At 32.8% G+C, this 16,357-nt stretch overlaps 2 protein-coding genes across 5 annotated transcripts in view; both read right to left on the bottom strand.

Moving 5' to 3' along the window:
• hmgxb4a (HMG box domain containing 4a) overlaps positions 1-16,357 on the bottom strand; it is a 28,417-nt gene that overhangs the window by 8,890 nt on the left and 3,170 nt on the right. Inside the window, exons 1-4 of one of the 4 annotated variants that reach the window (XM_087242919.1) lie at positions 6,764-6,828; positions 3,085-3,165; positions 2,862-3,001; positions 1,742-1,820 (exon numbers count right to left, since the gene is read on the bottom strand). In XM_087242919.1, the coding sequence (XP_087099045.1) occupies positions 1,742-1,820; positions 2,862-3,001; positions 3,085-3,121 (256 nt within the window). In that variant the 5' untranslated portion in view covers positions 3,122-3,165; positions 6,764-6,828. Of the gene's footprint in view, positions 1-1,741; positions 1,821-2,861; positions 3,002-3,084; positions 3,166-6,763; positions 6,829-16,357 lie in introns of those variants that run through there. The other 3 variants (XM_087242921.1, NM_001127512.1, XM_087242920.1) reach the window with 3 other exon arrangements.
• On the bottom strand, positions 7,017-16,110 carry ankrd54 (ankyrin repeat domain 54). Its single transcript, NM_001002578.1, has 8 exons — positions 15,581-16,110; positions 14,670-14,717; positions 14,465-14,563; positions 14,183-14,254; positions 14,053-14,100; positions 12,286-12,410; positions 9,127-9,234; positions 7,017-7,663 (listed from the first exon to the last, which is right to left on the bottom strand). Exons 1-8 carry the CDS (start codon positions 15,951-15,953, stop codon positions 7,589-7,591), a joined length of 948 nt encoding a protein of 315 aa, NP_001002578.1. The 5' UTR covers positions 15,954-16,110; the 3' UTR covers positions 7,017-7,588.

Genomic DNA, 16,357 nt, shown 5'->3' with positions numbered 1-16,357 from the left:
GATTTGGTCTTATATTTTATATATAGTTGAAGTCATATTTATTAGCCACCCTATATTATTAGCCCCTATATATTTTTTACCGCAGTTTCTTTTTAGCGTAAAGAAGTTTTTTCAATCACATTTCTAAACATAATAGTTTTATCAACTCATTTATAATAACTGATTTATTTCATCTTTGCTATGATGACAGTAATTATTATTTAACTTGACATTTTTCAAGACACTTCTATACAGCTTAAAGTGACATTTAAAGGTTTAACTAGTCTAACTAGGCAGGTTAGGGCAATTAGGCAAGTTATTGTATAACGATGGTTTGTCGTTAGCATCAGCTCTGCGTGACTAAAATATTTTTAAAACATAAAAAAAAAAACCTGTCTAAAAGAAATACTTCAGCCATGGTGTCGTCCTTCCTCCATCAAGCAAAAGTAACTCCAATATTAAATGTATAATTTAAATAAAAATTCTTTTAAAAATCTTAAAAAAAAAAAAAGTTTTGATTCAGCATTTGTTTTACCGCTGTCACTCTCTCTCTCGTGTGAATGCGGCACACTGAAAATGGCGGATATGTGTAAATGGCTGCGCAGATGTACAAATCTACATTTATTGACAGACAGTTTGGGCTTTTTATCAAAATTATGGGAATTATCGGCCTGACAATATTTCATTGGATGAACATTTTTTAGTCTTTTGGCCTTACTCAGGATATAAAAATACATATAAATACATTTACAGTTGAAGTCATAACTATTAGCCCCCCTAAATTATTCACCCTTCTGTGTAATTTTTTTCCCAATTTCTATTTAACGGAGAGAAGATTTCTTTCACACATTTATAAACATAATAGTTTTAATAACTCATCTATAATAACTGATTTATTTTATCTTTGCCATGATGACAGTAAATAATATTTGACTAGATATTTTTCAAGACACTTCTATACAGCTTAAAGTGACATTTAAAGGCTTAACCAGGTTAATTAGGTTAACTGGGCAGGTTAGGGTAATTAGGGAATTTTTTGTATAACGATGGTTTGTTTTGAAGACTGTCTGAAAAAAATAGCTCAAAGAGGCTGATAATTTTGTCCCTAAAATGCTTTTTAAAAAATTAAAAACTGCTTTCATTCTAGCCAAATTAAAACAAATAAGACTTTCTCCAGAATAAAAAAACATTATCAGACATACTGTGAAAATTTCCTTGCTCTGTTAAACATCATTTAGGAAACATTTAAAAAAGAAAGAAAAACTCAAAGGGGGGATAATAATTCTGACTTCAACTGTAGATCATTTATTTTAATCATTACAATTGGAATGTGAAGAGACTTTCAATAATATACATTTCCACATTTGTAGCAACTAGATAGAACTTATGTATTTTAAGCTGGAAAAAAATAATTCAATATATTCAATGAAACATTTAATTGTTTACATTGCATACATTGTGTTTAATCGTAAACATTGCATTTATTTGTTTAAATAGAGCAACACAGTAAGTCTGAGCAAACTTGAGCTTCAGCTCCTTTATCACAGACTAACACAATTCCAATTGACACAATTTCATTGAAAAAACTAAAAGCTAGTAATGTTGTATCTTGGTTCTTCAGCAGGGGTCTCCAACATTACTTCATATGCTACGTTTTAAAAACTAAAAGAGATACTCATGTCAGAGTCACTGAATATTTCAAATAAATGAAATCTCATGAATAGAGAAACTGATGTCTCTAAAATAAGACAGAACTCCTCACCTCTGTGATAGTAATCATCACTCGAATGCTTCTTCTTTTTCTTGTGAGAATCTCCTCCTAGCAGGAAAAGCTCAGAATCCTAAAAAGATGACAGTGCATGTTCAAACAGCCAAATATGTGAAGTAATACAACTCATGTATGGCCACTGATCTACGACTACAGCTATGCTCTGATCAGACCATACAGATAAACCCCTGTAATTCTGCATATATTTATTCTAGGGGATTTGATTTAAATTACTTCTAGACTATGAAATATGTTAACAAATATGCACTAAAACATTCAAATAAAAGTAGATTTGTTTAGGTAGGCTTTCACAAAGTGCAATGAATATGAAAATAAAGAAGCTTTTGAGAAAACTACAAGACTTAATATCAATCAAGTATAATCTGCACGCCTAATCAAACAGTTTAGCCCATTAAACAAGCTTGTAATTGTATTTATTTGTCTCTTTATATTTATTTTACATTTATTATATATTATAATATTATTTATTATAACATATTGCATTCAAAATTAATGTATATAGAGGTAGTTTTATGTAGTAAGTCAATAACTCTTTCAACAGTTTTTTAAGGTTATTATTAATGAAATAAAGTAGTTTATTATTTCTTTTATGTAATCTAGTCGATTTATGTTTTAAAATAACCATTTTATTTGGGATTAATCAATATATTTTCTTCATGATTTTGTATTTATATATTATGTGAATATTTTAATGACCTTGTATTTTGAATGTCATGTTTGTTTCTTGTAAAGCTATATTTTTAAATAGCATGTTTAATTTTTTAAATATGACTTGTATGCAATTTTGGCAGCAAAATAATTATTTTACTCACATATGAGAACACTGATCGCAGCATCTCTAAGCAAGAATCAATGACTAGTGGTCTGAGAGAGGAAAAAAAAGTCCAAATATTTCTCAGGCCAGATGTTACAGTAACATCACATCAAGTTGCTTGTTCATTAATATCCTTAGGAACTACTTTGAAGTTGTCACTTGTATTGTTTTTTTCACATAACAAGGTTATGGATCATATACTGTATACTGCAATCAATTATCAATTGTTATTATAACTGCAACTTGTTGTTTGACATCACCGTAACTCCCTGCTGTTACCTTGTGGTGTTTCTTGGAGGTTTTGCACACCTGTGCTGCGATTTCTTCTTCCTCTCTCAACAGATCTTTATAAGAACGCTTCTTCTCTCTTTGGCTGCGACCTGCAACAAGACTGACCTCTCCTTCAGCACCTGGAACATCTACAGGGAAACCACATTTCAATGTAGGTTTGTTAGGGATTTGTTTTGAGTGTATTGTGGTTCTTTTGTGTGACAGACTTTACCCATCATTCCTTTCTTTCTGATCTCCTCAAAGGCCATGTTCAGTCCTTGCTCTTCAGCTGGAACTGGTCAGTCATGCGAGTCTAATGCACAAGAACAAATGCAAGTTGCAGATCAGTCAAAAAAACTAATTATATGAGTGCTTTATGAAATTCTAGATCCAGAGTTTTTTATTTTTATTTTTTTGCTTGTTTTAAATTGTTCTTGTGTTCTATACTTATCTTTCTTTCTAGACATTTTAAAGTACAAATGAAACCAAAACTAACCATAGGATTTGGTTCTAATCAGCTCACATTGCCATTTTGTGATGAACAATTAATATGCGCATGTCATTAAGAAAAAATAAATAGTTTGCCTTTATAATCTAAAATTAAAATCCTAAATGCACTTCCTGTTTTTTCCAGTTAAATTTTCATGATTTTGAGGTATTGGGCGTGGTTAACATTTAACCACGCCTCTTTAGTCAGTCAGTTTTGATAACAAACAGTAATGGTTGAGGAGGACGTGTCAACCTAACAAGGTTGTAATAACTTGACTAAAACTCATTTCCCAATCTTACTGAATGAAAAGCCTACTTTACTTTATCCAATCAGCTCGCAGAAGAAAAAACAAGCCACGCCCACTGTTTTCTCATTTAATATTCTGTTTCTAAAGGAACTGTCACAATCCGCTTGTTAGGTGGTGAGGTATGGAATACTGTTTGCAGGTCCAAGCTGCTGCTCATTTAAATTAAGGAAATATTCGTTTATGACCACTTCCATGGTATTTTAGTCATTAAAGTGAATTTTCTATGAATTGATGGTGTACACACAACAGTCTCTGGACTTGCTGCATCACAGACATCAATATTTGTACAATTTATAAAACATTTATCACTTTCTGGCCATCTGATATTAAGCATGGATATATATATATATATATATATATATATATATATATATATATATATATATATATATATATATATATATATATATATATATATATTGCGATCGTGATTTTCGAAAGTAGTACATCGCTTTGGAAATGTTTATTTTTACCATTTGTTGAGTGTTCCCATATAGTTTGATATGGTGCTTGGACTCAAAAGCCGCTCGGCGTGACATCACAGTTATCAAGTTGATAGGAAAAGAACTATTTAATGGTTGCAGCTTCAGGTTCATGTGGACTTTAATGAAAATAAAAAAAGCTTCTTTTTTTGTTGAAGAATTTGAGAAAACTCGATTCTGTTATTTCATCTTTTCCCCATTGCGTAATTCTAGGGCACTAAAAAGTACATTAAAAAGGACATAAATATATATATATTTTTATATATACAAAATATATTTTTAAATTATTTGTATAAAATGTACAAAATTGGGCAATTGTAATGGACAACATTATACGTCTTTCTTGTCTTTAAAGACATTTCTTTTGGATACACATCGCAATATAAGAGGAAAAAGACTATTGCAACTTCTCATGCTGATTTTAAAACATAAATGACCTTTCGTGCATAGATAACTAATAATTCTGTTTTCAACACAATATCTGCACTGCCTTGCAGCCTGTAGTGTCAGACTACATGTTTGTGTGTCAAATTATATTAAAAAAATAATAATAATAATTATATATATATATATATATATATATATATATATATATATATATATATTGTGTTTTCTCTTCAAGCTTATGATGCCTGAATTCTTATCTACTGCTTTTAAAATTATATAACTCTTCCAGCAGCTTATTAAAAATAAAAGTAGTAAGTGTATGTAACGTGGAATTTGGCAAATTATGCATGAATTAATGGAATTGCTGTTAGGCATGGGACGATAACCGTTTTCAAGGTATACCGTGATTTGGAAAAGTCAAAGTTTTAAAAGTGCCAACATTTTCTGCTATACCGTTCTTACGGTATACGTAACATTTTATTTACGTTTTTGTTGTTGTGTTTTAGGACAACAGCATCTCCTGCAGAAAAGATTTCCAAAGATGCCGTTTTAAACCATAAGGAGATCTGTGTTTTTGAAACTAACGAAGACAGCAGAAGTCAATGATTGATTTTAATTATTTAGCCTTACATGTTAACTACTCCAAAATATTATAAATGTTTCTCAAAAAAAATATTTTGTGCTGAAAGGGGAAAAAGTTTTTGTTTTTTATGCATATATTTAAAAAGAATATATATTAGAACAGTAATCACGACACCATGAAACCATGATGTTCTTATCTAAGATTATCATACCATCAGAATCTAACCGGCCCATGCTGTATTCATAATAAAATTATAATAAATGGCATGCCTTTTTATGCAAGAAAAACTACTGTAAAATCATACACACACACAAAAAAAACTCAAGTCTTCATAACAACCTACCAAAATAAAAGTTTAGTTTAACACATGAAAGAAAAATAATACTTCTGTACGGGAAAAAATGTACTTAAATTTACTTCTCAGATAAAAAAACATTTTTACGTTTTTTTTTTTTTTAACAGCTCTAAAAAGCCATTATAATGGAGTACAGAACACCCAAAAAATATTAAATTGGAACTTGGGAAATAATGAAACATTTTCCAGGCCCTGAGTATACTCATAGTGCTAAAACATATTTGATCATGGACTAAAAGCAAACATAAGTTTGCTTTATAAGTGCAAAACATATTTTAGTATTATATCGTCAGGTATTATCCCAATACAGAACCAAAGGTGTGCCATATAATCAGATGTTTAACAATTCAAACATAAAGGGCAAATATATAAAAACTTAAAACACTTTTTAACACGTGACAGAAAAATGTCAGATTAAAAATAGTATAATTATTTTTCATAATTTTAAAGAATTTTCAAGCTTTAAACAGCACCAGGTAGCCACTAAAATGGAGTACAGAAAAATAAGGGGAAAAAAGTATTAAATTAGACAGTGAGTAATAATGAAACATTTCCCAGTCCCCGTGTGCGCCAAAACAATTTGATCTTGGACTAAAAGCAAAAAAGGTATTCCAGAAAGTGTTTTACTATTATAGTGGAGGGTATTAAACAATACAAAACAGAAATGATTATGCCACATAATCAGATGTTACACTTTAAGGACAAATAAATAAAAACTTATGCTGAAGCAAAAGATCGAAAAGCTACACTCTTTTCCACTCATCCTCCAGTTGCCATTAAATTGTTCTTCAAGTTGCGACAGTGTAGCATGCAGAAGTGTTAAAGCACTGTGAAGCCGCTCTCCTGAACGCACACACAAACACACACAGTCATTAGTGAGGGATCGGGCTCTACAACACGCATCAGTTTCCTCCAGCCGCTTCAGTCAAGCTTCCAGTGACAATTGCTGGAATCCAACAACACGATCTGCCTCGACACTCGATATTACACATTTCCCGCCTACTTTCGAAGAAATGCAGACTCGCACACCCCCTTCCCTTCGCTTCATCAGGATCCAGCGCTTCCCTGTTGAAACTCAAGAGGATTTGAGCTGCTGCGGGCGAGCGGCGCGTCTCTGCCGGACCGTCCGGCGCGCGCGGACCCGCTGCTGCGGCGCACACAGGCCGGTATCGGGTTACAACTCGAATAACCGCGCGCTACCGCTATGCAACATTAAGGGTTTTTAATGTACTGCAAAATTGGCACGGAATGCACGCGATTTGTATGGACATAATACAAGTGTTGTGCAATAATCGCTGAAATATTACCTCGGGTTGGATGTGGGTTTAGTTGGCGCGCGACGCCGTCTTTGATGGGAGTCAACAACAAAAGCAGCCAAAGATGAGGAGGAGGGACTTTGAGAGCAGAGTGTATCACAACAATGAAAACCCCCATCTTTGCAACCACAACTGTGTATTAATAAAGTACACATTCGAGATTTTTATTATATAAAAACGACAGATTATTAATTTAACACAATATAAGATCAAATTAAATCATATTAAAGACTGAGTCAGCATACACTTTTGGCATTGTCATTTATTTGGCAGTCTTAATTGTCAATTACAAAAATTAATAATACAGTAAACAGTGACATTATAGGCTACAATAAAGGCATATCAGAAAGGAATGAGTTATTTCCTAAAAGGATAGTTCATTCAAAACTGAAATATCCATCATTTACTCACCATTCACGCTTTCCAAACCTGTGTGTCTTTTTTCTTCTTCTATTGAACACAAAATATGATATTTCAATGAAAGCTGGACACCTCTAAGCATTGACTTCCATGGTATTTGTTTTTTCTACTATAAATTTAATGGTTACAGGTTTTCAGCTTTCTTCAACGTATTTGTGTTTAGCAGAAGAAAGAAATTTAAAGATTTTGAACCACTTAAAAGAGGACAATTGGTAAATGTTCATTTTTGTGTGAACTATCCCTTTAAGGGTGAAAAATAACAAAGGCAATGTGTCATTTTCTCAAAGTTGCAGTTAAATAACCAGAATCATTGATGTAGGCATGTCATATATAAATAGTTTTCCCAACAAAAGCCACAGCTGTCCCATCTTCTGTCATCTTTTCTTCAGTGCTTCTCTACCTGTCTCCCATATTCTGCATCTGAATACTGAGAGACGTGAAGCTGGCCAGTAAATCGGTCACTTCATCCACCTGCAGATAGCATGAAAGAAAAAATGTCCAAGCGCTACAGTCAGATCAAAAGAACAGAGGTGTACTTAAAAAGACTTTGGATAATACAGTGGTCAGTATTTACAAATACACCCCTCACAAATCACAAAGTCTTTTGAATTCATATTTTTAATAGGAAGCTATACAATATAATTTTTCTGCATAAACATTAGATTAATCAGTACTGAAGCCAAATCTGAAGCTTTTCTAACAAAATAAGTTACGATAACGGTCCAAAAACTAGTACAACCAAATATATGTTATAGAATAATATTAAATACAAATTTAAAAATGAGGAAAAATCAAGAGACGCAAACCAATTAAATAATTTCAAAATAAAAATATTGTAGGTTGTCATTTTTTTTTTTTTTTTTGCAATATTTTGCTTGAATTTAGTTGTATTGTCTTTCAATTTCTAAATATGTTTGGTGGCTAAATATTATTTATATATATATATATATATATATATATATATATATATATATATATATATATATATATATATATGTTTAATAAATTAAATGCACCAAAATACATTGCTTATATTTACTGAGAAACAGATACAAATATTCATTTTCAAAATGGGGTGTACTCAATTATGCTGAGCACTGCAAGTACATAAACATATTGGTCAGTTTAAGACTTTTACTTGTAAAAATATATTATAATGCTAACTTACTTAAAGCCAAGTTCAAAAAGGCGAAATTATGAGCACGGCAGCTTCTACATTCAACATTTATTTTGCTTTCAGTGTTACATAGCATCACGGCTTCCAACAATGCTGATAATTTTGTTTAAAAAATGAAAACTGCAGATTTATGCTTAATGATTTTAAGAATAAAGGAGCTGAAAACCAAACCTGAAATATTTTTTTAATTTAAAGTTTGCAGTCAAAATCCAAGAACCACTTATTTGGTAAACAAAGCTACAGCAGGTCTCTCATATAATACATCCACTACAAGACAGAAAATAGTACTTTGCAATAACTATTATTTATAAATGATCTAAACATTTGCATATTGTTTAATGATATTACTTAAATCAATATATAAACTGACTAAATGTATATTTACACACATTTACTTGAGTAAATAAATAGATTGAACGAACTGTGGAATACTGCCGGCACATTTTCTATGTGGGCTTTCCTAGGCTATAATAACCATTATAATTTAATGCACAAATAAATGCAAAACTGGGTTGCATTTTTACTCAGTATCAAAAAATACATATTATTGCAACATTAATGCATTTATTATAAGCTGTTTGAACATTTAAATCAAGTAATATTAAACATCATTGTTTAGCCTAAGTGAATTTATTTAGCCGTAATGTGGTTTTAATTGGTATCACACCATCGTTGCTTGAATTTAGCTTGTAGTGCATTGGGGTGCTGTTTGTACATTATTAAAGGGCTGTGTTAGATCTCAGATGTGTGTGTTTACCTGTTCTCTGGTGCGGGTGTTCTGCAGCTGGGTTGAGATGTGCTCTAGTTTCTCCCTCTCTTCACTCTGTCCCATTATATTCAGATACTCCCTCAGCATCTGAATGATCTACAAACATACCCAGAGATCATCCATTAATTGTCTATTACAGCACATATAAATGTCCAGTAAAATAGGATCGTAGGGATCATAAACATTAATAAGGAATTTATCTGAATGTTTGCTCATTTTTGCATATAACTGCTGCCAAAATAGGGCTGCTCGATTTTGGGAACAATTATAATCACGATTATTTTGGTCATAATTGTAATCATGATTATTCCAAACGATTAGTTGTAGTCAAAATTATTAGCACTCCTGACAATTAAAAAAATGTATAAATTATGTTTAACAGAGCAAGGAATTTTAACAGTATTTCCTCTAATATTTCTTCTTACGGAGAAAGGCTTATTTGTTTTGTTTTGGCTAGAATAAAAGCAGATTTAAATATTTTGAAACCTCTTTTAAGGTCAATATTATTAGCCGCTTTAGGCAATATATATTTTTGATTGTCTGCAGAAGAAACTACTGTTATGCAATAAACTGCCTAATTACCCTAATTAAGCCTTTGAATCACTTTGAATTTGAATGCTTGTATTTAAAAAATATCTAGTCTAATATTATGTGCTGTCATCATAGCAAAGATAAAATAAATCAGTTATTAGAAATGGGTTATTAAAACTATTATGTTTAGAAATGTATTGAAAAAAAATCTTTCCATTAAACAGAATTTGGGGGAAAAGGGTTGCTAATATTCAGGAGGGCTAATAATTCTGACTTCAACTGCATTTATACAGTTATTTTCCACCCTGCAAAGGAAAGAGAAATAAATACAATAGAATAAAAATATGAAACAAACTGTGCTTTAAGCATCTTCACTGTAAGAAAAACACTTTTAAGTAAAAAAAAAAAGTCTTCAGTCAAGAGCAGTAAGGGATTTTCTCGTTGTTTTATTAACCATGATAAAAAAGGCGGCAGTAAGAATTGCGCGCTGTTACTATAATGGTTTCGCCTTTACATGTCTTTTGATCCTTATTACAAAATGAGGGTTAATAGGAATAATCACTAAACACCGTGTTTTGACACCTATTTGACCTTTAAGCGCTCACGTTAAGATTACTTTAGATGTCTGCGCTCTGCTCGTCACAGTGTGCGTATGAGACCAAGTGCAGACCGCAAGCTTCTGACTGTCTGCGTGCCGCACACACATAAGCATGCGGTCTTTCGAGCTTTTAAGAGCAACAAGTGAGGAAAACTGGAAAGGGGGCGGTAAATAATGGAATAATCGTTTATCTCGATTAATGATTTTTCATAATCGTTAGAAGCCGAAATCGAAATCGGATTTTCAATTAATTGCACAGCCCTATGCCAAAACATCACCAAAAGTTTATTATCACATGGACATTTTATTTGTACTAATTAACATTGTTAATATTACGTTATCCTTACACTAATAGTTGTCATTGCTCTAAATGTTTTTTACACAAACCACTTACACTTTACTGAAGGAACATCATTTTGTCTGACTTTGTACTATGAATTACAATAAAAGATTGCCTTGAAACATTATTGCCCATCTGTCATATGACATTTATTTACTCGCTACAAGAGGCTTTTTTCCTACAATGATTATCATAGACGTCAGAAAAAATTTCAAAATAAAACTATAATTGTTGTGAATGTGACTTCAATAATCAAATCATCAAAGTTTCTATAATCAAGTTACACATACGGCTCATAATCTGAGTTTGCAATACTTTAAATGCTGCCCTACACAAACTCAAATTTACAATTGCATTTTTTTGCATTTGAATACTTGCATTCACATATATTTGTAATGTACTGAAAAACCCTTTAATGGCTCCTATGGTTTTCCATATTTCCTTAATAATTACATAATAATTGATCTATTACATGCACAGTTTTGTAGTGTTAACCTTTTGTTGCAGAAAGGACATAAACAAGGATGTAAACAACAGGAAATGCTGTTTGGCACCGCTAACAATTTAGTTACGATTTCATATTTATCCATAAAACCGTTGTAAACATCCACAATCTTCAACAGCGCTGCAGTGTCTCTCTATGTGGCCGCTTTCCCTGCGCTCTACATCTCAAATAACAAATCCTCAAAAGATATGTGAACATTTCATATTACTTACATGTTTATTCCTAATATATGTGAAAGACACTTGTCAGATGTTATTTTAGAGAGCAGGTGTGAGGTTAAGCTGTGTCCTCTTCATTTTTTTGTCAGATTCAAGCTCAAACTGATACGGCTAACAGCTACTCTAAATGACACAGTGCGAAAAGCGCATGATTGAAGAGGCGTAATGCTTCCTGGTGATGTGGAGCCGATCCACAAATCACAGCACATTATGTTAGCTGACCAATCAGAGCCTCTTGAGGGATTTCCTTTCAGAGGAACTAGGAAATATGACAGTCGTTTTCATGTTAGCTAAGTATCTGTATTTAATCAAAGTAGGGTATATGAAAAAATAAGGTGGTTTTCCACAAATCAAGCATGAGCACACATTGCTTTGCATCTTATAAACACAACTAAGCCTTAAAAATACACTCTGGACCACCTCTTTAAACACAATCTTTTGGCCCAAAAGTGCAGATCTATAAAAAAAAACACAACAAACCTGTAATTGTTTAAACGCATCTTAAATCTTCATCAGCCAAAAAAACCCCAATTTTACTTAGATATTTTGACTGATTGCTTTGGTTAAATTGAGTTACTAAATTTTTTTTTGGCACACAAAAGTGTTTTTAAAGCTTTATATTACAGTTGAACCAAAGTCACATGAAATCTTTTGCCTTTTTGGTTCATTTTCAGGACTTTGAACATCTCGGGCCATTGCTGTCTATGGAGGACGATGGAGCTCTCAGATTGAATCTAAAATATCTGAATTTGTCTTCCAAAGATGAACAAACGTCTTGGGGATTAGAATGCATTGGAATTAATGGCAAGATTTTTATTTTTGGGTAAACTAATCTTTAAGTGGGCTAAACAGTGCAGCCCTTTTAAACACATTCATAAGTGTAAATGCCATATGCTCAACTTGAAGTTTCTAGAAAAAGTTTGTGTGTAAATTTGATTAAGCATGTGCTCGATACCTGTGTGACCTCTCCTCTGAGGGTCTCTAGGCTACGCGAGTCTCCCTCTTGCAAGATGTTGAGCTTGGAGCGGGCGAGATGGAGAGGAGTCCTTCCAGCACGATCCAGAGCATCAACACGAGCACCTAAAGAGACATTCAGAACCACAATGAATTACATTTGTGAATAGGGGATGTTAAAAGAATAGTTCATCCAAAAGTTCTGTTTTCATTTTTTCACCCTTCACTCATTCAAAACCTGTCTGAGTTTCTTTCATCTGTTGAACACTACAGAAAAATGCTACATCCATAGTAATTGATTTCCTACTATCAGGGTTTCTGCGTGGTCTTAAAAAGTCCTAAAATGTCTTAAATTTCAAAAACCAAATTTTAGGCCCTAAAAAGTTTTAAATCCACTAAAATATTGTGTCGTAGATCTTAAATCATTTTTTTTTTCAATCTTAAATCATTTTTCTTTTCAATTTCAATCTTTATTTTCCTATGTCAATGTAAAGCTATACCTAATCGGGTCAACAGCCATTCAATCCCTAAAAATATATTTCAATAAAAGTTAAGAAACGTTTATTTATTAACTCTAATTACTTATTATTACACATGTATTATCTTCCTTGCAATAACTTTTGTTTTTAATGTTTTTTTTTACAGTTCTATCTTGACCATTAAAATTTTTTAGTGTTTAGCCTATTGTACGTCTGAAATTTCATTCATTATGGTCTTAAAATGGTTTTTATAAGGTCTTAAAAAGTCTTAAATTTGACTTGATGAAACCTGTAGAAACCCTGTACTATAGAAGTCAATGGGTGCCAGCATTCTTCAAAATATCATTTCTTTTTTGTGTTCAGCAGAAGAAAAGAAACTCAAAAACATTTGAATCCACATGAGGGATAATTAATTATAATTTTATGTAAACTATTGCTTGACGTAAAATATACACTGTTTTGTTGAAGAATTGGTTTACTTTCAGAACAGAAAATCCTGACAATTTTCTAAACCCTTTATCGTTCAACATGTTTATTTCTTAAGGTACTTTAAGTAATGAAGCTTTTTGTAGAGTTTACACACTTACAAGCTTAAAATTAAAAACATTTTTTAATTACTACACATTTTCTTAAAAAAAAAAAAAAAAAAGTATATACTTTTCAACCTTAAAAGTTTGCATCCCAAAGCACTAAGCAACCAACCACTCAAATCACTATATGGAGAAAAATCCTGCATGCTTTCCTCAAAAACCTTCTTTTTTTTTGACCAATGAAAAGAAAGAAATATCTTGAAAGACAATGGCGAGTTGATTATCAAGAAATATTCATCCTAAATGTGAACAACCCCTTGAAAAAATATATGAAAAATCTTAGATCCACTGCTTGTCATTGGTCATAAAGGTCAATTTTTGGAAATTGAAATTTATACAACATCTGAAAGCTGAATAAATAAACTTTCTAGTTGGAGGACAATTTACTGTGATAGGAGGATATTGGGCAGAAATACAACTATTAATAAAAAAAATTGATCTGAGGGTAAAAAAAACTGAGAAAATAATATTTTAAAGTTGCCCAAAAGAAGTGCTTAGTAATGCATAACACTTATCAAAATTAAGTTTGATACATTTTACAGACTGAAGTTTACACAGTTTTTTTGTACAAGATGAATTTACCTTAATATTTTAATGACTTTGATACTATATTATTATTATATATAGACAATTTTGTCCCATAAAATGCATTTTTAGTCATTGTCACAAATATAACCTTAAGACTGGTTTCGAACTTACCTCCTCGCAGTAAGGTTGTGATCACAGGCACGTGGTTGGTGCAGGCAGCTGTAAAATCATAATGCAATAATGACACACAAAGATGCAAATAAATATGTCTAAAAATATTTGCTGAATATACAATTCTTACCCAGATGCAATGGTGTGTTCCCAAGGCTGTCTCTCTGGTTTGGGTCAGCACCATAACTCAACAGCAACTGGACTGATTAATTACAAGTGGAGATTGAGAGAGTAAAAATGGAAAAGCATGTATACTTTATAATTTATCAAATCAATCTTTCATCATTTAAAACCCTAACAATCTTTTTGGTTTTAGTCAATAAAACACTACGGTTTGATACTATGCAATGCACTGATATGTATGCAATAAAAATGTAAAGTATGTAATGCAAACAGTTTAGTTCGCACTTACCGATAGTCTCATTGCCATTGCAGGAAGAGAAGTGTAAGGCTGTCCTGCCTTTGTCATCAGCAGCACAAGGATCAGTATCATCTTCCAGCAATCGTCTCACTAGAAGGGGTTACATTTTTCAAAAGTGAACACATTATTATTTAACTGTAGATCAAATCTTACCATATAGTATAACTTTCAGAGTCATGCTGCTGGTTATTCTCACCTGTATCTATATCATTTGAATTGGCAGCTTCTCTGAGCCTCTTCACAGCTAAAACAGGACATGTGGTTGGTTAAAAAATATGGGTCATGGATGATAATAATAGCAACATAGTGACTAGTTTGACATACTGATGCGAAATCATACAACTGAGGATTTAACTGCTACATTTTCTCAATCTTATGCTACTCCTTTCACTAAACATGGTTGGTTGAATGCTAGATTTTAATTAACTATGAAAACTATTCTTTAATTAGTGTATTATTGTTCATCACTAAAGGACGAATTTACAGTTTTGCATTTCAGCACTTAATGTTTAAGGTTATATATGATGTTTATATAGTATAAACATATAGTACAAAGAAATAAAGTTTATTTTAGTTCGTACAAGATAAAGACTAACATTTCATTTTGGTTTATTTACTTGAGCAGTGTATAAAAGCCTAATATTAGTGTAGGAAAAGCATTGCAAATCCACATTTTTGTTCTTATTTCTTTTTTGACTTGACAATTTCTAAAATATGTATGCATTTGTATAATTTTGGATCTGGGTTTGTATGGAGAACTTATACAAAACCTGAAATTATCTATAGCTATATTAGAGCCAAACAAAACATTTGTAACAAAGCCTGTTGCCTATATGGCTGATAAATTAACGCCTATTCACCACTGCAGACTGAAAAAAATAATTCAAATTTTCACCTGAAAGTAAGTTAAAGTTTAAGAAAATAAATGTATTTAATTTGATATATAATAATATTCAGGTTGTTTTTATGTCTTTTAGTTAGAAATAAATTTGTGGGTTTCTAAAATTTTCATTTATAAGCATCCATGAATTATAATTACATGCAGTCTTTGATGTACATGATTACAGAATTATTTGTAGTGTGTATCTTCTGCTCGTGTACACACACCATGCAGGTCTTTTCCAATGGGCCCCATGTTCCTCCGGGCTCTTGCCAGCCGCCTCACCCTGCTCGATGTGATTTTTCCTGGTGTGCTCCGTCCCGCCTGTAGCAGCTCACCGGGCTTCCATAAAAGGTGCAGGTACCGGAGCTCGGTGTCCGCGGCCGGTCGCGTCCGGTTGAGCCTCAGCGCGCTCAGGGTGTCCAGCCGGGAGATACTGAAGCCCACCGTGCCTGCACCGGCAGCTTCCATCGGCGACTCGCCCTCCCGCTTCTCGGTGTCTCCCGCAGAGGGTCCGCCGGCCAGCGTGTATTCGCCCTCCGAGCTGGAGCGGTCACCGTCTGAACCAGCAGCGGCTAAAAGCGGACTCGAGCCGTCCATATCAATAAAAGGCGTTCACTGCACTGATGTCAGCATGTAAATGTCAGTTCCAGCAGAATGTAAATACTGAATCTGTTACACAAACCTAAGCCCGCATGGTCACACTGGCGCTACTCTTCAGCACTGGGTTTATAGCGAAGATTTTAAATAAATGAACAAGACTCTTTTTCCGTGCATCGCGATTTAATGTTGGGATGTTTAATTTGAACCGTTCCGTGTTGAAGTGAACTGTGAACATTGAGCCAAAATGGCGCTGTTTCACTGTTTTGCGCGGATGTTCAGTAAGACACGTCCGCATTGCTTAGTCTGAAATTATTGCTACCTAAAGGGCCAATCAACATGGATGTTGTTGAAGCGCTCGTCCAATCAGAGCACATGTGGTGGAAGCGTAATAAATACGTACA

This window comes from Danio rerio, chromosome 3, assembly GCF_052040795.2.
Source record: "Danio rerio strain M-AB ecotype USA chromosome 3, GRCz13ab, whole genome shotgun sequence".
NCBI classification, from domain to species: domain Eukaryota; kingdom Metazoa; phylum Chordata; class Actinopteri; order Cypriniformes; family Danionidae; genus Danio; species Danio rerio.
This window is presented reverse-complemented; position numbering and strand designations above follow the sequence as displayed.

What these genes read in the sequence shown, in the direction of transcription:
- ankrd54 (NM_001002578.1), bottom strand. Translation starts at nt 15,953, where the DNA reads ATGGACGGCTCGAGTCCGCTTTTAGCCGCTGCTGGTTCAGACGGTGAC. An exon ending in CATTGGAAAAGACCTGCATG is followed by an intron (nt 14,718 to 15,580) that starts GTGTGTGTACAC and finishes GTCCTGTTTTAG; the next exon opens with CTGTGAAGAGGCTCAGAGAA. An exon ending in ACACCCGCACCAGAGAACAG is followed by an intron (nt 7,664 to 9,126) that starts GTAAACACACAC and finishes TGCTATCTGCAG; the next exon opens with GTGGATGAAGTGACCGATTT.